This window comes from Ruditapes philippinarum, unplaced genomic scaffold (assembly GCF_026571515.1).
Source record: "Ruditapes philippinarum isolate M1 unplaced genomic scaffold, ASM2657151v2 ctg846_1_1_1_1, whole genome shotgun sequence".
Classification (NCBI taxonomy): Eukaryota; Metazoa; Mollusca; class Bivalvia; order Venerida; family Veneridae; genus Ruditapes; species Ruditapes philippinarum.
In genome coordinates this window covers 64,682-90,002 of record NW_026860291.1, presented here as the reverse complement: position 1 = coordinate 90,002, position 25,321 = coordinate 64,682, and the positions used below count along the sequence as shown (strand labels likewise).

The 25,321-nt window shown below is 31.5% G+C and overlaps 1 protein-coding gene across 18 annotated transcripts in view; it reads right to left on the bottom strand.

The window, feature by feature from the left end:
• Positions 1-25,321, bottom strand: part of LOC132759567 (RNA-binding motif, single-stranded-interacting protein 1-like) — a 148,932-nt gene that overhangs the window by 59,690 nt on the left and 63,921 nt on the right. For 2 of the 18 annotated variants that reach the window (XM_060751368.1, XM_060751369.1), the window contains exon 1: positions 24,392-25,199. The exons of 5 other annotated variants lie outside the window; for them this stretch is intronic. In XM_060751368.1, coding sequence (XP_060607351.1) covers positions 24,392-24,487 — 96 coding nt within the window. In that variant the 5' untranslated portion in view covers positions 24,488-25,199. Of the gene's footprint in view, positions 1-22,254; positions 22,588-24,391; positions 25,226-25,321 lie in introns of those variants that run through there. 11 more of the 18 variants (XR_009629735.1, XR_009629734.1, XM_060751360.1 and 8 more) reach the window with 11 other exon arrangements.

Here is a 25,321-nt window from a genome sequence, read left to right as displayed (position 1 = left end):
TATCTTCATGATATGCATAGTTACAAAAGATGCATATCTTTAATGCTCCTGAAAAGCCATTAGGTTAGTCTGCTGCTGAGTTTACACTGTTGTCATTATCGGACCATAAAATATAATAAGCTTTATCTAACTGCTTGTCTTCTATCTTAAGAATAGATGAATTACTTCCCTTTGTTTAATGATTATTTCTTCCTTGTGCTAAAGATAACCTATTTTTTCTTTGTTGTTATTTTTTTATTCCTTACAAAGATAAAATTTATAAACAGGATACCTTTAAAATTCACAGTACATTTGAAAGTTAACTCTGATTCTGATTTTTTTTTTTTTTTTTTTTTTTTTTTTTTTTTTTTTTTTTTTTAATTTTTTTTAAACTAAAAGGAAATTGTAAGTGAACTGAACAAAATAAGACAGTATTTCCTACACATACAATCAAAGGTAAGCTATAAAATATCATATATCAAAGCTTGTATATATCTATTTTTTGCTTAAAACTTCAATATTGATATTGTCTTTATTAAGAAAGCTTCTCTTTTCTCACAAAAGAAATGAGTCTCTGCCAATAAAAATACCTTTAAACTAATTGAGGTTTTCTCTATCTCTGCTCATTCATAGAACTTACTTTTTACATTACTTACATCTGAATTAAAGCATGACCTATCTTTCATTATCAATCATGGCAGTGAAGTTTGTTTCTTTGTCTCAGTAAATGCTACAATTTTTGTCTTATCTCACACATCAACACTTCCATCCTTCATATTTGTGTTTTTATATATACATCTTTTTCCTGTATCTTTTTTCTGGTATCATTTCAGTAGGTTTTATCACCATGAACTATCAGGAGCCTTGTGTTGTATTTTGTTATTTTTCATATCATATTGCCCGATTAATCATGCACAGTTTATTATTTCCTCTAGTGTATTACTGGTTAATTAACTGTTATGATTGGTGCTGATAAGCCCCTGACAGGCTGGGGTGTCAATCACCTCTCAAAGGTGCTTTGTTACATCACTACAACCTTTGTTTTAGAGATGATAAGTTAAACCAATTATCTATGAATGCCATTTTTATCTTAAGACAAATCTATATAACAGTTAAAATATAATTTTTACAGTTAAAACACATTAAAAAATTCTGGTCTGATTGGGAAAAATTTAGGTCCTGAATATCATAACAAAAAACTGGTGTTAAATGAGGGTACAATGGTTATGACTCATATAAGGGCTTGAACCCATGATCCAGGGTTCCGAATGATGTCGATACTATCAGCATATAAGTAATGTTACTCTCCCTTTGTAAGTAATATAATAATACACTATACAAATCAAAATGATAACTATTTTCATTTCATGCAAGACCTGATTATGGGATAGTTTTTTTTATATGTGTAATCAAAAATACTATAAAGGATAGTTTATTAAATCAGAAAAACTTCATGGCTGAAACAGGTGACCTAACTATTACCAATAGGAAATAAATATTCTATTTGACTATAGTATGGTAAATGTTTATGATATTCTAGAATGACATGACGAAAATAACAGGGCTACAGATAAGATGAATGGAAAATTACATACTATTTTATAACATATATTTACTTTGAACACGAAAGGGTGCAACATTATATTTTTATAAACATGTAAAGGTTGGGTTTTATTGTTCATAAAAATAAATTACTCTTTGGTAATAAATAGCCTCTTTCAGTCAGTTATTGACAATTCTCCATAAAAAGCACAAGTATGCTGTTTACAATTATAAATTGTACACGGGTCATTAAACGTTTAAACATTCCTTAACTTTTAATGATTTTAATATATTTTTACCAAGACAGGACTTGTGAAAAATATAATGACACAAAGCATAGTCTGTGTAAAAGTTCAACTTTTAGAATAAATTACTAACTGTACTGTAATTCATATCAATTATATACCACTTAATATACAAATATAAACAAGCAATTATCATAGTATTGCAAGCAATCCATAAGTCCCCTACCGGTTAGAACCCCATCAACATTCTGAAGGGCCATTGGCCATTCACTTATGTTTCAATTTTTCTCTATTTTAAGTAAACTTGTTGGAAAAGTTCTTTAAAAGTGATCACAGGAAACAGTTTTTATGAACAGACAGACAGACGGACTGAAGGACACTCTAAAGTTAATATTTGAAACATCCCTGTTACCAAAATATAACATTTTAAAAGCAAAATTCTTAAATAGGAGATAACTCTTGACTTAAAGATGCAATTTCATAAAAATTTTCAGCTCTTTTTGACTTATCACAAATATTGTTATATTTGCCATCTTTTAAGCCTATTTGTTGCCAAGGCAACTGATATTTTTTCAAAATAGGAAGAACATATAAGACATGCATAATATCAAGACTGCCATCTACCCATATGTCAAGTTTCATAAAAATATTTCCAGTACTTTTTGCGTTATCACTGGATCCAGTTTATGTGTAAAATTTGCCATATTTTTAGCCTATTTGTTGCCATAGCAACCAGAATTTTCAACATAGAAAGAAAAGAAAAAGACGTGCATAATTCCAAGACTGCCATCTACCCATATGTCAAGTTTCATAAAAATATTTCCAGTACTTTTTGCGTTATCACTGGATCCAGTTTATGTGTAAAATTTGCCATATTTTTAGCCTATTTGTTGCCATAGCAACCAGAATTTTCAACATAGGAAGAAAAGAAAAAGACGTGCATAATCTCCATACTGCCATCTATCCATATACCAAGTTTCATAAAAATATTTTCAGTACTTTTCAAGTTATCGCGGGATCCAGTTTTGTGGACGGACGGACTGACGGACTGACAGACAGACGGACGGACAGACGGACGGACAGACGGACGGAGGGTAAACCTAAAGTCCCCTCCGGTAAACCGGTAGGGGACATATTTCCAGTATATTTTGCTTTATCACTGGATCCAGTTTATGTATAAAATTTGCCATATTTTCAGCCTATTTGTTGCCATAGCAACCAGAATTTTCAACATAGGAAGAAAAGAAAAAGACGTGCATAATTCCAAGACTGCCATCTACTCATATGTCAAGTTTCATAAAAATATTTCCAGTACTTTTTGCGTTATCACTGGATCCAGTTTATGTGTAAAATTTGCCATATTTTTAGCCTATTTGTTGCCATAGCAACCAGAATTTTCAACATAGAAAGAAAAGAAAAAGACGTGCATAATTCCAAGACTGCCATCTACCCATATGTCAAGTTTCATAAAAATATTTCCAGTACTTTTTGCGTTATCACTGGATCCAGTTTATGTGTAAAATTTGCCATATTTTTAGCCTATTTGTTGCCATAGCAACCAGAATTTTCAACATAGGAAGAAAAGAAAAAGACGTGCATAATCTCCATACTGCCATCTATCCATATACCAAGTTTCATAAAAGTATTTTCAGTACTTTTCAAGTTATCGCGGGATCCAGTTTTCAGGACGGACGGACTGACAGACAGACGGACGGACAGACGGACAGACGGACGGACGGACAGACGGACAGAGGGTAAACCTAAAGTCCCCTCCGGTAAACCGGTAGGGGACTAATAACATTACAGTGAAATATAGTTCAATATCATTACAGTGAAATATAAATGACATCCACAGTGGTAAACTTAAAATTTCATTTTAATTTTTTTTTAATTAGAACCACCATACTACCTAAGTTACAACAAGACTAACTAAAATATACAAATAAACCATACAATTTGTTGACAGAGTAACAACACAAGAAGTATTTACGCAAACACAATAATCTGACTCAAAAATAAACAGGATCTTTTTTTTACACTGTTTACCAAACATGGTCAATAATATTGACAGAGTATTAGCCAGGAAAGAAATATTTGTACAAAGGGATGTAAGCCTAGTATAATTCCAATTATTAATCTATCTCAGAGTGGTTAATTGTCCAAATAAATGGCGCAAATTACCAACATATTGACTGCAGAATTGATTATTTGTAGAATTACACAGACAGACAAGATTGTATGATAAATGGATGTTATTCTGTAATTTGTATCTAGAAACATAAAGACCTATGACTTAAGTTGATGGCATGTTAGATACAGTATTTTAGTATCCTTTATCCTGCCTGTAATAGATGACCAAACGTTTGCTGCAACATTGACGCAACTGTACCAAGTTGAAACATAAAGTTGCAATAGTTTTACCGTCAACCCTGGTTGCATCCTATTGACTACAGAATGCTGGACAATGAAACACCATCCCCCTAAGGCCAAATTTAATGGGTGAAAATAATCATTATTCAGTTACTATGACAATGGCAATGATAAGGCTTCAGTTAATTGGATGTGCAAATACTGCCATAAAGCATTCAATGACCATAAAAGGCTAATTTGCATATATGCTGTAATTGTAATTACCCTCTTATCTTATCTCCCGGGACCTTGTCAATGTCTCATATAATGAACACAAAACCATGTTTTACCACCAACAAATTCTTATAATATAGCTCTTTTAAACACTTTATTCAGCATTTATCATAATATCTGCGTTTTGTTCTTAATACTTTTGGTATAGTGTTACCTTGGGAATTTTTATGTCCAGATTGATAAATACTTACGGTATACAATTTAGCTTTAAAGCTTTAAAATGATTTCATAATGAAACATTGGATAAAAATTTAGAAACACTAAAACTGCCCACATGCCCGCTTCACTACGTCAGAAAGAACAGCTCATAGTGGCTGGCACTTAGATTACAACCATAACTTTGTTCATAAGAGACTATTATATAATAATGTATCCAACCCAAAGAAAACCATAAAACTAATAAATTGCAAATTATTTCCATCAAATTTGCATATTAAATTCTTGTACACACTTTATTAAAGTGACTGTGCCATTTGATGTAGGTCTTGATCAATAACTTGTGATCATTCCCTCAATATTTTACAGAATAATTACTTTTATTAATATTGCAAAATGACTCAAAAATGAAAAGCGTTAGAATAGTTTTAACTATAATCCCGTTGAGAAGCACAAAAAAAGAAGATTTTTTTTTAAATCGAGTTTTGAGTATTAATCTCTAATATAGATTTTTTTTCCTGCAAATTTTCCTTTTTATATGTGCAAGTTGATCTATGTAAGAATTTCAGATTTCGTTTAAAGGCAACTGAAAGGAGCTCCTTAAAGTTGACAACAAATTCTCTTTATATATTTTATAAAACATGACCTTTTGAGTATATTATAACATTCTTGGTAAACAGTGATCCGAGGAGACCATTCTTATCTCAAATAGAGCCATATGACAAATTTAAACATAGACATGTCTTCTAACTAATGAGAGCCTACTATTTATCAATTACTGTACCAGTTTCCCCTGAACATTTCCAGGGGAAAAAAATACAAGAGACAATTTGTGATGACAAGTAAATTGTGTATTTTCTGCCTGTGACAGTCATATAACAGACAGAGTCTGTATGATGAAATTAGCAAAATAACTGAAAATACGTTAGAGAATTTTAAAATGTTTAGTAATCGCATGTAATTTCATTTCTGGGCAGTTAACGTCAGTACCAATTTCCATTGCTGATGTCCGGAACATGATGTGTTAGTAACAGTTTAAATTGACCACACTTCATATAAATAGTAGTAATCTTTTAACAGATTAGTATAAATGGAGGAGGTTACAATGGTTTTGATACCCATTTAAATGCCGAAGTTTTCTTTCTTACTGCAAATCAGACTCGGATTGACACCATATTATAATAAAAAAATTCTTAGCCAAATTTCTTATGAAAATATAAAAAATAAACTTCGTTTCAGGGGTATAAAAAAAACGTCTACAATAAAAAAACGCCTACATATAGACATATGTAAACATATCCTTATGTAAAGAAAGCTTTTGTTACATATTCCTACACTGATACTCATCTCAACAAAAAAGAGTCCTGTTTGCTGTAAATACAATGTATCACAAAGCATCAAACGTTGCTTATATTAAGTTATGTCGATTTGATATCCAAGATGAGTTCTGATTCATGGTACAACAGATTCTAGAGACAGATACAAATATCCATTAATGTTGATTTGCATTATACCAGGGATATAAGTGGATGCATTTGTGTCACGATTTATGCAAGATTTTATCGGGAAGAAGAAAACAGAAAAAAAATTCTCCCATCTTATACGACATATGTAACAGTACAAAATGTTAGATTTTCGCAATGTTTTAATGTTGTACTTTAACCAAAAACTAATTTATAAAGATACCTATTACAAAAACTGTTAAGTCTGCATATTCAAAGTAATTAGATGAAAAAACTAAGGGTAAAACACATAAAATACAAACATAAATAAAGATAAATGTTGTATAAAATAACACTGGAAATCCCATTAATTTGCCATCTTCCCTGAATATTAAGATTTTCAGGCTTTGGTCAAAATATACAAATATCCTCATTTAAAATTGTTTTGTGATAACAAGTTATTAATCCTTGATGCTATGGATGTTCAATTTGAATGTCAGAATGAGATTTGTTACTGGAAAACTTCACCTCCTTCTAAATACAGAAATAATTGTGCATGTGTAAATCCTACAAGTCTCTGGCTTCCTTAGGGAAAAGGAATTATCCTAGTCATGCTAGCATAATCATCCCAGCATATTTGTATGTAAATTGCCGAACAACTAAACTATGTTTATTCTATATGACTTGAATATTTAACAAGTAATGAATAAATTATTTTACCACGCTGGGTGACATAGATAAAACAACTGTTTAAGTGTTTCTTAGATAAAATTTTATTTTGTAGTTAACATTATAGGCATGGACAATGTGAACTTTGAAGCTTGACAAAGAAAAAGTGACAAGGGAGACAAATGATACAAGACTAATCTAAGCCCTCTCCACCTAAGGAGGAGAAATTATCTGAATCTTGGTACAATGTTTGAATCCTGACATTCACATATTTTACCATGAGACTAAATGCCCCAAATTACCCCACTACTTATCTTTTTATAATGAGAAAAGTTGTAAAAACTTGAGAAAAAGACAGAAAAATTAAAAGCTATGGAATTTTTAAAAACTTTCAAGAAAACAGCAACAAAAGAGATGATCGACTTGTTTTATAAAAAGAACAAAAAAAACTCAAACCCCCAGTTTTAATTGTAAATAAAACAAATTAGGAACAAGCTATTTTATTCGAATTTTATAACAGACCAGTATAATATATCTTGTATTTTGGGAAAGGGTAATTTAGCTATTTGCTATTACAGGCCAGTTCTCTTTCATCCGGTGGCTGACAATGGCTTTTTGACATGATTACTGTTTCAACTTTCAATATTTAATCTGAAGCTTCTCTGAGCCTTTTATGGAAGCCATAAATTACCATGTGGTATGGGGTAATTACTCGGGAATTCCCTAATGAGAGTGCTGTATGAAATGTCAATTGTGTTTAAAATGCAGCTCAAGATACAAAAACTCTCCGAAACAGAAGTCACTTGTTGTACCGGAACACAAGCCGTACACGCAATATTCATACTTTTGTAAATTTTATTTGTGTCATTTATTGTTAAAAGTTTTGTCTCCTGGTTTACAAGCTTTGGTTGTCACCTTGAAAAAATGAGAGAAAAAAATTTTGTTTTCTGATGGTACAATATATATCTTTTAAGTTCTCCTTTGATTTAGTGTACTGGACTAAATATCTTAAATTTGAAACATTGGGGGTGTCACAGCCAATTCCACCGGTGGTTAAAGATTTCATATACTTGTACATGCATTATTTCAAACATGAGCTTGTACCAGAGTACAACCATTTAAACCTTCTGTAAGTCAGCTACTGAGATTTCTTGCATAAAAAATCCTTAGCCCCTGTCCCAACATGAAACAACAACCAAAGTCTCCAGGGCAAGTGATATCAACCTTGACCACTCGGCTACAAAGGCCTCTTTAGAGGCAACAAAATTCACAAAAACAAAATGGTATATTTGACAAATCAGCATTATTTAACAAAATCTATCAATCTATGAGCAATAAATGTAAAAATTGTATCTAAAATTTCAGTACATATTCTTCAATGCAATTTTCAAAAATTGACAGATGAACTGACCTACAAAATTCCTTGTAACATTTTACCAATCTATCATTTCATTAATAAATGATTAAGATAAATTCTTTTAATAAACAAGTTGTTAACGTGACATTTTACATATAACACCAAACAAAAGTATATTTTTCATTTCCAAAAATAGAAAATAGATTTTGTGACAACCCTTCTATTATTACTAAACATAAAATATTTGACAATGACATTCAAGCCAACAAAAGTTTTTAACTAACCTTCAATTTTCTTTAAGAGAAACACTTTCGATATGGTATAGAATTTCATTTAATGTATCTGATATTTTACCTGATCTTTTGATTTTCATGAGATTTCAATGTACAGTTATTGACCTGGTAAGATTTTAAAGTAAAAACTATACGACTCTCTGTACTTTTTGCATTTCTTTTTATTGAAAGCAATTGATATTTTTTCTGAAACAGTCAAATATCCAATTACATTGGCCCAATAGTTATTTTTCTTAATTAATTAATGAAATAATTGGAAAACATTAGTGTAATTATAACTTTCGAAGGTCACAAGATATAATACATATATATTAGTATGTTGCCAATTTCTAGATCCACCAAAGAACAAGTTAGGTTCAGTCAATAGATATGATACACTAGCTTCATCATCATTATCATCATCATCATCATTATCATCACTATCATCATCATTACCATTATCATCATCATTATCATCACTATCATCATCATCATTATCATCACTATCATCATCATTACCATTATCATCATCATTATCATCATCATCATCAGCAGCATCATAATCATCATCACCATCATCATAACCATCATCACCACCACCATTATTATGGTAAGTTGCAAAGCACTGTCATCACAGATGTAGTTACCATCAGTGTTATCATCATCATCACCAACATCATCACCACACCATCATCATCATGGTAAGTTGCAAGTCACTATCATCACAGATGTAGTTACCATTAGTGTTATTATCATCATCATCATCATCATCAACATCATCATCACAATTATCATCATAATAATTATTGTCATCTAAGAAAAGGTGACATCAAATTTCTTAATAACATTAAACCTTCAGTTTGAAGTGCATTAAATTAACAATGACCAAAACAAAAGTGTTGAAGAATAATTCATGCATGATCAGCTGATACTGATAATAATCTAACACATTTTCTTCTCTTTTATGTAGTCAGCAGAAGACCTATTGGTAATTGATTTCTTCAACAATTTATCATCAAATAGATTCAGACATTTAGACATTTTCAAGAGGATAGACAAACCAATTCTGACAATTGGGTAATACTGTCACAATCTTCAAATTATCATTATCTTTAATAAAATTTACATTACAGAAATCACTTTGTTTTTTCTTCTAAAATAAATGAAGAAATATAATTAGATTGGGTTGGGGGAGGAAGACTGTACCAAAGAAATTCGCTTACTCAAAAAATCCACAAGAGAAATTACAAAAAAAAATGTATTTTTGTTTCAGTTAGAACTTTTGCGCCTCTGTATTAATGAACAAACTGCCAATTACATCCACCAAATCCCAATAGTGGAACCTAAACACTCTGAGAACAGCTGATTCTTATTGGTTGTATTTTATAAAACATTTATTTATCATTTACCGATAAATCAAAAATCTACATGATTAAACCTCACCTATTATTCCTGCCATAAAAAAAAAACTTTAAAAAATATTTGAAAACAAGACATAACAAATCAATACATGAGCTTGGTAGTCTTGATACATGTGAACGACTGTGAGGTATTATATGTCCGAACGTCCGGAAACGTGATCAATTAAACGCACAAGTAAGCTTCTTCAACTTCGGTCACTAATCATATTTTATTGACAAATTATTGATGGAGCTATCACCAGAGATAATAGAACCTTTTCGTAAGTTGGCAACATCTCTCTTTAAGTCTGTCCTTCATCAATTTGGCTTATATAGAATAATTGTTTGTCTTTGGGTTGGGATGATGCGCGTACTTCATATCAAAGCCATATATCATCGTATTAAAAATATTGTAACATGACTGTACAATTTTTGTCCATTTTTATCAATAGTGTTTCCGCGATGCTAATGATGATATACAGACATAACATTTTTAGTGTTCTGAGACCACCAATGTATGATAGTTTGTAGACTGTTAGTAGCCTTTGTTACCATTCTGTTTACTTACTTTGTAATGAAGTATGATTCTTTTTTTTCTTATTTTGTATTAAATGAACTTTTTTTTTGTAAATAAAGTCTGTATCTTTTTTTATCTGCATAATATAAATATTTCCCATTCTCAGTTAGATCAGAGCAGGTTGACCTTTAAAGGAAATTTAAATGCTGAAATAATTTTAATATCTTCCTATTTGGCTAGTCACTTCAACATTTCATAAAAACTGTGCAGATAAAAGGTCTGTGCATCATAGACAGGGAGTTATATCAACATCAGGAAATTACAGGGCCAAATGCATCTTCAAAACATGACTAAGACGGAATTACAACACTTTAAACATTATTATCTTCAAATGCCACATATTTAGAAATTCATTGAAATTCATATCACCAGTCATAATTCCAGCCTTTACAGAAAAATGACACCAGTTGAATAATGGAGATAGGAAGGATGTTTAAATGAATGATGCGTGCACCCTCGGCTCATGACTCTCGTATTTGGTACATTTGTTATACGCAGTTACCATAGTCTTACTCTGACGTGACAAGGATACGGAGATTGTCCAACTTAAACCTAAAATATCATCCATAAATGGAAAGATAATATCCCAAATATTTTTGATGAGCATAAAATTACTGAATACATTAAATGTACATTTTTTGCGATGAAGCAATTTTCTGTATGGTTGGGTAAAAGAAACATTCTTTGCTGATGTGACACATTTTATAAATTTTAACATTTCTTTTTTAATGGATGGATGAATTTTCCGTCATGGAAATTTTTTTCCATCATTTTCAATGTAATATTATATGCTTATACAAAAATACGCAAGGTGAAATAATAACATAATAAAGTTCGGTGAATGGAGATGCTATGCTCGAGTTGTTTAGTGTTGCCACAAATATCTGAAAACTTGTACGGTTATATAAATGAAATGTAAACTGTATCAAAACCCTTCGGCAATACTAGTGTTCCATGTACTAATGAAATATAAACATTTGTCTGTGATAATATAATGTATCTCACCCATCAAATTAATTTCTACCAGTTCTACAATGATCAATATCACTTCATATTCTTTTTCTATCAGGCCACTCTTGAAAAATTGTTTGTTTGCATCTTTGTATGTCTTTCATACTATTTAATCCTTAAGGCCAAGTCATTGTAGCAATCTTATAAGCATGGAAGAAAGTAAAACACACCAAAGCGTTGAGATTACGGGTGGGTTGATCTATGTTCAGAGCAGCAAACAAACAATTTTTTTATGTTTAGCCTCATTTTTACCACTTTCATTTTAATATAGTATTGAGACCATTAAAATTAACACATAGTTTATCAAAATTTTTGTAGCCAAAACCATGAGCAAAAATTTTTATTTTGAAGCCTTAAGTAACATTCAGTCTCTATTATAACACTATATAGTTGGTGTTGTGTCAATATAACTTAAATAAAGTTGGCACATTCTTTCATATAGTACAGTATAAAAATCTCACATTTACTCAACATCAGTCACTAATTGCAAATATTTCCTATCTGAACATCATATCAAAGAGCGCAACTTCAAAAAAGTTTTATGGCCACAGGGTAATGTCACGTTCTGGTGACAAAATTGTGAACGTAATCAAGCAAACTCATGTACAATGCTTGTATAAACAATAACCAATGACACCTTTCAGGTTGGTTTACCTGTCACAGCAGTAAATGACCAGCGTACCAAAGGGAGACAACCCTAAAGCGCTAAACTAAATAGATTAATGCCAAAATTGTTAATATAAATATCAATTACTTTAGAATATTGAAATATGCATAAATTATGAGATATTTGATGCAATGTTACATTTATCTTTACATGACAACCAATGATAAAGAAAAACATTATCAGCGAGATAAAACTTGCTTATTGCACTGTCATGACCATGTAGCTTAACATACAGCAAGTACCTAAGCTCCACTGCTGGAAGGAGACCTCAGATCACCTTGGCAGGATTCAAACTCACAATGGTGCGGGACAAGTGGTTCAAAGTCCAACACAACATTAACCATTCAGACGCATACAATACTGATAAACAAGAGCTGTCGGTAGGACAGCAACGCTCGACTATTCTTAGTGCTTGATTGTAAAAAAAATGGACTTTGAAAATATTTGAACAATTACAAAAACTTTAACGTAAATTCTAAGTCGAAAAAGGGGCATAATTCTGTCAAAATGATTGATACAGTTACCTCCTCCTGTTTACGGGTTGGGGTAATGATGGTGAACAAGTGTGCAAAGTTTCAAAGCCATATGTTAATGGACTTTGAAAATATTTGAACTATTAAAAAAACTTTAACGTAAATTCTAAGTTGAATAAGGGGCATAATTCTGTCAAAATGCTTGATACAGTTACCTCCTCCTGTTTACAGGTTCGGGTAATGATGGTGAACAAGTGTGCAAAGTTTCAAAGCAATATGTTAATGGACTTTAAAAATATTTAAACTATTACAAAAACTTTAACATAAGTGGTTACGCGGACGCCGACACCTACGCGGACGCTGACGCTCGGGTGACTACAATAGCTCTACTTATTCTTATCGAATAGTCGAGCTAAAAACAGCAGTCTGAGGAGCAAGTGTCAGCAACTTAAGTCAGTCAGGTACTGTGACCTCAGTCATACATACAGTCATGTATAATGGATGAAATCATATACACATCAAAGAGTGAATTAAATTGTTTTATAATCATTTTACACATGGTACATTAAGAATATTAGAATTTTCCACAATTATTCAGATAGGTTAGATGATCATTCAGAATATACTCTCATATTTTTATATCACATAATGCTACCAGAGTCATTTACAACAAAAACAAAAACTTATTTCCTGCAATAATTTCAAACTTGAATATTTATAGATATATTAAATATTCTTGCGTGGGACTACATTTTATAATAATAATCAGTTTTCCAGAGTTAAAATTCTACATTTAATGGCATCAGGTATTAATGCATACAAGAGAATAAATTTCCCATGTGAGGCTTTTCAAAATAACACAGTAAAATGCGAAGTAAATGGAAAAGTGAGCAATAAAATAGTGGATGGATTCCATACACCGGTTATTATACCATTGTGACTGCAGATATTCCATTATGTCATACATTATACTTATTACAATTCCAATTATCTTGTGAAGCTTTATATTTACAGTGTACCATTATTGATAACAAAATATAATATAAAAGATATAATCAGTTGACTTTGGCTCGATTTTTAGTATACAAGACCTGAAGACAGAACAGAAGGAACTCTCCATTTCAGAAATTAATGACTTGGAAAATAGTACCATATAGCAGTTTACATTAGCAAAAACCCAACAGAAGTCAGGGTTTACAATAACAAATTTTTCATGTATGCTTCATTGAGGGTCACTTCATTCTAAAATATCTTTTATCTTTTGTCACTGGCCTGATTCATCAAATTAAGCTTATTAAATTTACAAATACTTGCTTAATTTGGTTTCTATGACTCCTAACCTTGGCAAAACAACCTTTGACTCCATATAAAAGGGTAAGGTCTAAACAATGCACTTAAAACAGATAAAAATAATGAGGTTTAAATCCCTTAACATGATTTTAACATTTCAGCCAGTTTCTACATTTTCTTATCACTAGGATCAAATTGAATCATTTAAGGTTTCTGTCAACCATTGGAAATGAATATTTGGAAACCTGTGGGTGTTAATAATAAATTTGGACTGTTAAAAGCTTTAATGGAGGAATTTAAATGATTTGGGTCAATACAGACTTTATTGAACAAGTTAAATAATATAACATTATGCAAGACTCTAGCAAGCATACTGTTTTATTAAACAAGTTCAATAATTTAGTAATGAACATACACAAACATAAAATTCTATTTATCACATATCTAAAAAAATGTTCTCATAAAAATAATCATTTTTTTATTGACGTGCCTATAGTTTAACGCTAATACATTTAGCACACATTGTAGCAATGTTTGTAAACGCAAATTCCGTCAAGCCAAAATATATGCAGGGCCATGCAATACCATTTTTACAGTCATAAAAGCTGCACGGGTATGTGCTAAAACCATTCAGTGTCTTGTACCATATTTTATATTGAAATTTCTCAAGATTGTAATAGTGTCAATTGAAATTCTTCAGGAGTAATTATCATTTAATCACCTAATATCACCAGCAATACAAGACCATAATTCTTACACCATCCTGGCAACAGTGAAGTGTCCAGTTGCCCTCAGATAACATTTCCTTCACTTCTAAAACCAACTTATCAACAAGTGCTTCAAATTCAACACTTAGTGCTAAATGGCTGTATTTCGACTTTTATTTTAAAGGGGTTAACTGCGATAATCCATCAGCAGCTTCATTAAAGATGATCATCTTTAACTACCAGAATATACTTTCATCAGTTTCAACATTGATCTTCAGGCATTTAGTCCAGCAATATCAATATTACTTTATTGCCATCTATAAGCTGCAAATACCCTTACAATCACCAACCAAACTGATGAAATAAATACCTTAAACAGAAAGATCCTTAAGGAACTTAAGACAGTTTAAGACAGTGTTTACTTGGGTTTATAGTGCCAGATTTTACAGTATTTTAGTTTTGTAAGCGGACCACCCCTACTAACTGCAAGCAGACCACCCATACTAACTGCAAGCAGACCTACAATACTGACTGCAAGCCACCAAGACTAACTGCAAGCCACCAAGACTAACTGCAAGCAACCAAGACTAACTGCAAGCCACCAAGACTAACTGCAAGCCACCAAGATTAACTGCAGACCACCAAGACTAACTGCAAACCACCAAGACTAACTGCAAGCCACCAAGATTAACTGCAAGCCACCAAGACTAACTGCAAGCCACCAAGACTAACTGCAAGCCACTAAGTTTAACTGCAAGCCACTAAGATTAACTGCAGACCACCAAAACTAACTGCAAGCCACCAAGACTTAAACTGCCACCAAGACTGCAAGGGGACCACCAACACTAACTGCAAGCAGAACAAGTCCTGATGAATATGTAAGCAGGTAACCAACACAGTTAATCAAATACCAAACATAAAGTACCAAAATAAACACCAATGAAAATAAAAGAGCTTGATTCAGACCTGAACGGAATGGAATACATATAAAAACTAATATGATTGAAAAGAATAAAAATTGAACACAGGAAAGTATTGAGAACTAACCAAATAAAATGACAATGAAAATAAATTATCTAGACAGACCCTTTGTACTTGTCAATTACATAAAAACTCAACATTTTTCAAGAGTCTGTTCATGTATATGGAACATAAAGTGAAACTGTGAAATGTTATGAAAGTTTTTTTGAAAATGATTTTAAAAGTAAAAAAAAAATGAACACACAAAATATCTTTAACCAAAAGCAAACATGATGTGTTTAAAAAAGAGATAATACCAGGTGTAAAAGTAAACATTGTAAAATGAGACTAAATCGGGTTTAACCATCAGAATTGTTTGATTTACAATAATGGCTTAAACATACCTTGTATGTAATGGAGGAAAAACTTGATGGTAATTTAATGTCTATGTCTGAACATGCCATCTCTATCTTATATACAAGGGTTTTCCTATTTTATTCTAATAAAATACCTTGTCAAAAATATCAATATGATATAACTTTAGGAAGATAAAATTCTCGGAATTTTGATGATTTAAACATTTATTCATTTCATTTTCATTGCAGTTTTGCAAAACTGAAGTTTATGTGTGCAATACGATAACATTTGAAACAGTTTGGACTGTTAAACTTGGTAAAGTTGAGTTCACTGCCTTTCCAACAGAATTATAACTGTCGGGCCAGACTGGATGGGTAAGATGCCTAATGTGCCTCTGGTTTGCAACCTTGCGCAGGAATCCCATATAGCTACACTGCCCATAAATCCCATATAAGAATATACAAGAAAAATATTAACAAAAAGTTTTGCTCAATTCTCATTGTATATATTGAAGTGTAAATATACTAAACGATGTGAACATGGTGATAGTCATAACTTATATAAAATAAAGCAACAGATACTATAGTTTTGCATTCAACCATTGCATACATTATCATATCATTATAATGTGTTGTATCCAGTGAATAATGACAAAAATAGTTTGGGGCTATAATGGTGTTGTTTTTCGTTGAATGTGACAACATCATTTAACAAACCTGTCTATTGCCTCCAGGTGCATTGGTCATTTCTGTACATCTCTATATACTAACCTGGTGTTTTCTTTTTCAAATTGCAACCCATACAGCACCAGTGGCGCAGTCTCACATACACATATTATTCTTGGTGTCCAACCATACCTGCACACCCATGTTTATAATGTGTACTAATGACTGCTAGAATTATTTTTGATTTTTTTTATGAATAAAAACTTTCAAAGTTGACAATGAACATTTCAAAATTCAGAATAGGTGTATTCATTTGTCACAAGTTTCTCATATAATATTCTGTAGATACACTTGCGTTATCTGTGATATATATGTACACAGCATTATAACATTAACTTATCTGTAGGTGTGGTGTCATCTTAAATTACTATCATTAATTTAATGAATACTGCACATTCTTTCCATGTATGGCAATTTTTCTTGATGGTATAAAAGGTCATTACGGCAGATTACATGTACCCAAAGCCTTCCTTGGCCATATGTGAGATATTACAGGCACCCCAGCAGAATCACCCAGTAAATTTGACATAATTCTCACAAGAAAGAACTCAACAAAAATCCTAGAGGGTCTTCATCAGCAACATAAACTACTAGAAAACAGTCTTTATTAGAAACACAAGCCACTAGGCAATAGCTTTCATTAGCAACATAAACTACTAGGAAACATTCATTAGCAACTAAACTACTAGGAAACATTCATTAGCAACATAAACTACTAGGAAACATTCATCAGCAACATAAACTACTAGGAATCATTCATCAGCAACATAAACTACTAGGAAACATTCATCAGCAACATAAATCACTAAGAAACATTCATCAGCCACATTAACCACTAGGAATCATTCATCAGCAACATAAACTACTAGGAATCATTCATCAGCAACATAAACTACTAGGAATCATTCATCAGCAACATAAACTACTAGGAAACACTCATCAGCAACATAAACTACTAGGAAACATTCATCAGCAACATAAATCACTAGGAAACATTCATCAGCAACATTAACCACTAGGAAGCATTCATCAGCAACATAAATCAATAGGAAACATTCATCAGCAACATAAACCACTAAGCAGCAATGTAAACCATTAGGCAACAGAGGCAAAAAACAACAACAAAAAAGAAAAACATACACAACTTTCCCTTCAGAAATTATAAAAAAAATAGCTGAATTTGTAATGAATGCATTCATTAGGAGCTCCTACTTTCCATTTTGTAATGTAATTTATCAGTTATTGTATGGTATGTACTTGGCCGAAAGGTAATTGATTAACTCTTTTGAAGAAATAGAATTTCAAGTTAATGGAGCACAGAATATTCAGTTACAGTCAAGTTTAAGATTTCTGTCTTTTCAATCAAGTGTACCCATGGTAATGAACCACAAATATTTATTGCAATTTTTCATCTTTACACCAAAGTCAGACCCTAAGACACCAACTTTTAATTCAAGTCCAGATGCTAAAAGCTATAAATTTTGGAAAGAATATTAACATGTTTTTCTGAAAAAAAAGTTGAAAAGTGATAAAAATTAATGTAGCGAAGTATGGGTGTCTAAATAATTTAGTGATTTTTTGATAACATAGATATATTTACTTTTTAAGATAACAGAGATTGAGGTATATGTTGACTACGAGATAATTTTATTATCTGTGAAATAACACCAGTATATATACATATATTACTATCTGCTACATTTCAACATTCTACAGTCATGTCAACTTTTCTTGTTGGTTTATATTCATTAAAATACATGTACTTTAAACACTAGTCAGTCATTATTACAATTACACCATGACACCAAAACCTGGGGAATAATGCTGGATTTTGACTTATCAAACACTTGGGAAAAGTCCCCCTACCCCCACACCACAATCAAGCCAGAAGGTAAAAACCCTGCCATAATATGTCCAGCACAAAGTCACTACATTGACACCAGAGAGTGCTCAGGCAGTCAGAATGTGACAAAAACTGCTCAATCCCTCATTATCCCCAAATCTACTCATTTTTATTGTACCTGATTCCATTTTAAATAATATTCAAAGTACACGTCAGTAAAAATTTCCAGCCAGTGTATATTTATATAATTATAAAAACAAGATTTGGTACAAAGTAGCATTTTTAAAAAAATATAATTATGCAAGACCAAAACACTACAACTATTGCAACACTGTGAAAGAAATGAAACATCCATGTTCAGACCTATTTTAAGACTAGACAAAACATTGTTTTATTATTTATTACAACAGGATTGGTGATAAATCATGAACTTAGTTTAAAGCATGAGAGATGGTCAGTATTAAAAGCTCATGGATTGAAGTGAACAGCTTCTCATGCAACCACCATAACATGTTAATACCTTTAACAGTGGTGCTATATTCTCTTTTTTTTCCTCCAGTAAAGAGAGTTCAGCACAATAACTGATGAAGCTGAAATCCAAGAAACACTGTGTTGCTGGTAATTGCCAATAATTGCATTATAACCATGCAAAAATCTGTTCTTTTTAAAGATCCTCAACTTGTTTTTTTTACTCTCGCTTTCAATAATTGTTTTATTGAGTAGCAGTGATGCAAAATAGAACTGTAATCATTGCTGGGCTATGTTAACAATGGATGTACAGTTGTTTTTACACCTTTTTACTGATCTTTATCTGTTTAGAACTATGATATAATAATTATCATGTTTCATAGAAACTCAACAGTTTTTTCATACAAAAATCTTATTCAAGAGACAAAAATAATGTGGTCAATTTTAACTTAGAAATTAAAACACAAAGCTTGTCTTTTTAACTAAAACAGTTCATGGATGCCCAAGCATTCCACTGCTTTGTCTGTCGACAGAAGGACAGCCTGATGAACAGTCAAGGGACAATCTATATTACCCTTGGCCCAAATGGGTACATAAAAAACAAGCCACGGAAAGCAACTTCATTTTTACTATGATATCAACTGAAAGGCTCAGTTTCAAACTCTGGAGTTCCATTGCTCAACTCTAAGACATAAATTTAGATTATCTTGTCCAATCAAATTGCCCTATTCTAAGACTGATTCCCATTTACAAACATTGTAATATCTTAAGCACAGGGAACCACTATCTGTATTTTAGATCAATAACCTATAAACATTATGTACAATAGAACCCACCCTCTTTAAACAAATAAATCAAAGGCCCACCATGGGTAATAAAATTTTCAGTTTGCCAAGTGTATAAGCAAACACAACAAAATATCCCCCTTCAACAAATGGCAAATGCATGTTTATAATACAGCATAAAGTGTTAAGTAAGTAAAAACGAATGAATAAATTTTTAATTATGAAATTATTGTAAAAATGAAGTCATGCATGCAACAGAGGACATAATATTTTATTTTAGTGAACAGTGTAATGGAACAAACAGGTTTCAAAAATACAAATTTATGAATTTTGAATGAAGGTGCCATATTTAATCTAATGTTAGCTAAAAAAAATTCATTTTACTAAATATGATGTAACAAAGATATAAGATATGTAAAAAATAAAATATTTACACCTCCCCTCTTATCATAATTGAACATGAGATCCTTTCTTAGAACTGCCATTGTTTAAAAGTCAATGAATTAAATTACAAGCAGTCATTTCCTGTTTCTTTAAAATAATAAATATAAAGCTTAACAATTACTTCTATTTATAATGGTATAATAATCATTATATCTAAAACAAAACAGAAAACCTTAATTTGTATCTAATTATGTAATGCTTGACTTAAAGTGGAAAAATGAGTTGTTTTTTTTTTAATTAAAAACCCTTCATCACTGATCAGCCTCTAAATTCTCCCAAATGTATCCATACATTTTTTTCTTGTATTTGCACTTCATATATCTACATGCAAACCCTTCTGTTTTTTGTACGAATAGGCTACCTTCTAGCTGCAGTTGTATACCTCCCCTATCCGAAACCACACCCTAATACCTCCCCTCTCTCAAATCAAATCCTTACATCTCTTCCCTCAAATCACATCCCCACCTCTCTTCCCTCAAATCACACCCACTTCTCTTTCCTCAAATCACATTCTCACCTCTTCCCTCAAATCACACCCTCACCTCCCCTATCCAAAATCACACCCTTACCTCCCCTCTCTCAAATCAAATCCTCACCTCTATTCCCTCATATCATACCCTCCCGTCTCTTCTCTCAAATTATACCCTCACTTCTCTTCCCTCAAATCACACCATCACATCTCTCAAATCACACTCCTAAATCCTGGCAAATAAAGACAATGCAACACAGATGTAAACCAACAAAGTTTTTAAATTTATGCATGTAATTAAAGAGAATTGTATTTTGTAAGAGGTTGAAATACCCCACCTGTCATGCCTTGTATGTATTATACCTGAGAATTACTCTAAAGGCCAAGGTTCTGTTTGACAAATGGTTTTAGTGTTTTCATTCACAAATAACAGAATGTTACTGAAAAATGTAATGTTTTGGCAACAGAAACAAGGCATATGCCAACAATGCTATGTATCATATGTGGAAACATTACATTAGAACACCGGCTTTTCTTCCATCTTGCAGGTATCCGAAAGCTTCTTTTATCATTCAAGGGAAATAACAGATATTCAATCATTAGCATTATAAATAGCTCATAATTATCCATGTTTCTAATTTTTCTGTCATCATAATTTATCTCAATATAAATAACCTGTCTGTGAGTTATCTGCCTGTTGTCATTACTGAAAATAAGCGACTTCTATAAATATATCTGTTTGACATTTGAATATAATAAATCTTAAAACCTCCAAGTTAGTTACTATTGTAGGGTTTTTAATTTAAGTCACCAGGTAATCTTCAGGTATGAGCAGGCCCCCTAGACTAGAACCAATCAACTGTCTGTGAATCAAGCTGGATACCTTCACCACATCAAAATCCCATTCAAGAGCTGATATGACAGAAAAACATACTTTTTTGTACATTTCCAGCAAATTTTATGAGATTTGAAAATGACCTTGTCATGAAACAATAAGACAAAAACGTGTATAATAATTTATGTTTTATACATGTCCAAACAGAAAAGCGACCAATATTGCTAATTTTATACTGCATTCTAAACAATAAATCAAATATTTATACAGTTTTAAATGAAGACATATTGAACAAATGTAATTATATGATCCATCAAGGCCTTTCATTATCTAATTATACAATTTGACAGGTTGTCTTTGATGGTGTAAGAACACTTTTTACCAAATAGAAAATTTACCTTTCTATTTTTGAAGTTTTTAACATTCACAGTCTTCATTGTTTCATATAAATAAAATATAAGTTTTCATCAAATGTCATGTATTTTTAACCACAGGTTTGGTTATTTCATAATGACTTGGATTCCATTCAGAGTAGATAATGTTTATTTCATATGAAATATACATGTCTTATTTTAATGTTACTAAATGATGACTGAACTCTTTATTAAATCAAACAGTATAAAATAATGTTTTTGGTAGAAACACACACACACACATATATATATATATATACATGTATATACACACTTTTATTTCATCCACTGAAAATATTTTGGATACAATTTAATGTACATGTATTAAAGCAGACTGCACATGTTGCATCATGGGTAAAAAAGCTCATTTGGAACACTTCTGCTTTTATAGAACATAGTCAGCCATCACAACACATTGTGAAAATACACCCCTAAACAAACAGCTTGATTTATGTGATAAACTTTTTAAAGTGTTTTTCAATAAAAGTTGACCTATATTAAAGTGTAAGTTAAGAGTGAACTTACCATTAAATATGGGTGATATTGTGCTCCTGAAGATTTAACTTGCTTTATCATAGTCTTATATTACAATGTTTATATCCGAAATCCTCTCCTTTATATATAAACAACTCATAAAACTGTTGTTTTTTTCTTGTTTTTCTTCTTTTATTAAATCATCTATTGAGTAAGAAAATCCCAAAGAAGAAAAGCGTGAATAGTTTATGAAAGGTAATATCTGATTTAATCCAGTTTTCCTTTCTCTCCACCGTTTTTTACCATATGACTGAATCTGTAGTACTTTTTATATTTGGTTTAAAAATGAAGAGGTCCTATATAAACACATGACATACCATGATAATATAAGTGTCAGTTTAAGCGGACTGAGATAGTACACTATCAAAAATTTATCTCCCCCCCACCACATATAGCCTAGTAACAGAAAAGAAAAAAATTTTCTTTGAAGCAAATTAAAATAGTGAGTGTATATGTGTAACTAGGTGTATTGTGTTTATGATAATAAGTTTAGGAGGGATGAAGCTTCAGATTTCATGTCGATGTAAACAACTGGTTATATTTTAACGCATATATCTTATTTCTCGTCTTAACAATAATCAAATCAAATGCCCTATGAATAATTTATGCATACCCAAATTGAAGAAAATATTGAATTTAGCTAAATAACTTAGGTCAGTAACAAAGAAACTAACTTAAAATAGAAGTATGTAAATCAACAAGTTTATGCACGAACAGAAAAAAGACGGTAATATATTCACTTTTTATCGTGGTAGATTAAGATTTCAGTCCATTAAAAGATCCAATTGAACACCACTATACAGACTATATACGAACGTTAAATTAAACATTTATCACAATATCCTATTGAAATTAAGAGTCTATATATGTGATGTTCGCAAATACAGTGATATGATATCGTATAAATAAACCTGCCAAGAGTTTTTATACACATTGAACAATAGACTGGCGAGTGGGCACATTTATCAAAGAACTTAAGAAAAGGAATGAAATTCTAAACACACATATAAAACCATCAATGCGAGAAAAAATTTCTTTTATAAATGCAACCACGGATAAATTCATCAATTTATCAAACAGGTGAAAATGTGTCTAAAGGAAAAAAAGACAGAGTTATTTTTCAATCAGGTTTCACCTTACTTTTATTTACTTTAAAAAGTGAAAATATTGATAAATACTACGATCAACTGAACTCTGATTATGATCAACACCCGAGGGTAGCGAAAATGTCGAATCCGAAAAGGCAGTCTGTCCAAAACATTGTATCGAAGGTTAAATAATTATGACGATAAACCCTTAAAGCATTTGATCAACGGTGATAATCAGTAATGAAAACAGTCTCGATTGTGACCAAACTTGTATGAATAAAAGAAGCAACATGGTGATACATTCAATCATGAAAGATAAAAGTCAATAGCATATAAAAACAGAATTACAATAATCCGATTTTGTATACATCATATGTTACTAATCTCCGCAAAACTTTTAACTTGTTTGCCACAAAAACAAAAAATATACACAACAATGTGAAGGTATTATAGAGCCACATGGCTAGGTAACATGTGGCAGGACTTATTGATAACTTCTATGAAAATCCACCTCTAAATAATTACATACAATTATTGAAGAAAACTCACAGGTTAATAGAGAGAATAAAAGATGTTATTTTGTTATGACAAAAGTATTCTGCCCTGAATGATACATAAACAAGACTTTGAAGTTGCTATTTATGTGCAGTAAACAAGAAGTAGCATACCCTATAGGTAGAACATACTTCATCTAAAAGTTACCTTTTTTTTCTTCATGTATATTATAGCTCAGGCACAGAAACACAAGGGGAGATAAATCTTGTTTTCAACAAACAAGAAAATTGAAACTTTTGAATTCAATGTATGAAACATATCAGTGACATACTTCCAACACATTTTTGAAATATCTAACACATGTCAACACTGACCTACCTTGAATGTTAGAATTGTAATAGGGAAGTAAAATAGAAAATATAGATGTAGATAAAGAAACAAACTGTCATCTAAAAGTATATTATTACTATGTCTTTTTTTATTTAACAAAAAAGATTGAAAAAATAAGGTAATGAATATGATGCAAAATTAGTATTTTTACTTACATGATTAAGGTATGGATGGTATAGTACAGAAAGACCGCTGTTAGGAACCTCAGTTCGAATTTTCATCTCTGGGCAAACTTCCCCCGAATAATACATTCCAACACAGTATCAACAGGAAGTCTAATTTTCCAAGAACAATTCAGCATCTTAGGACCAAAAAATAAGCATAACAGTAATTATCACAATTGATTAAAAATATGGTCCAATGGTCCAAAAAGACAGAAGAAAAAAATATCCCTTAATGGTAATTACATCTATTTGGGAAATTAGCACCAAAACGTGTCAAAGTCGCATAAAATATGTCTGTTGTAATCAAATCAAAGAGTCAACTGACAACGACTGTGAAATCTCGCACTAAACACGCCACCAATGTATACAAACCTGACTACCCAATAATACCAATATATGTAATATAATCAAACAGTCAACCGTAAATGGTGTTCCTGGTTAATTCCATTAATGGTTTTTCTTTACTAGTTGTCGGCTTTGACGACCTGTGAAATTCACACAGGTTGATTTTAATCTCGATATCAATAGTACAAAAAACCTCCAAACATCAAAATGTACACAATGAAATGTAAACAAACGAAAAAGAAATTTTTTTTTCACCAATTAGCCGTTTACCACTTGTAACTTATTGTCAAATCATCCAATTAAAACACGCGGATTAACCTTTATCGTTTTGTCCTCTTATCACTCTTTATCCAGTATGTTTTAAAATTGTCCGTCTGCTTCTTCCGATAATACAAAAGTATGTTAGTTATTTTATGGTAAAAGGCAAAAATGATCGCCCAACTGTTTAAGTACATAAATGAATGACTTAAACTCTCAAGCAGTTGTTTAAAAACAAGATCTTTTATCCGGCTACTTCGCACTTCTTTCACTAAAGGATACCCTCCATTATTTTTTGTAGTCCAACGATGATTGTCA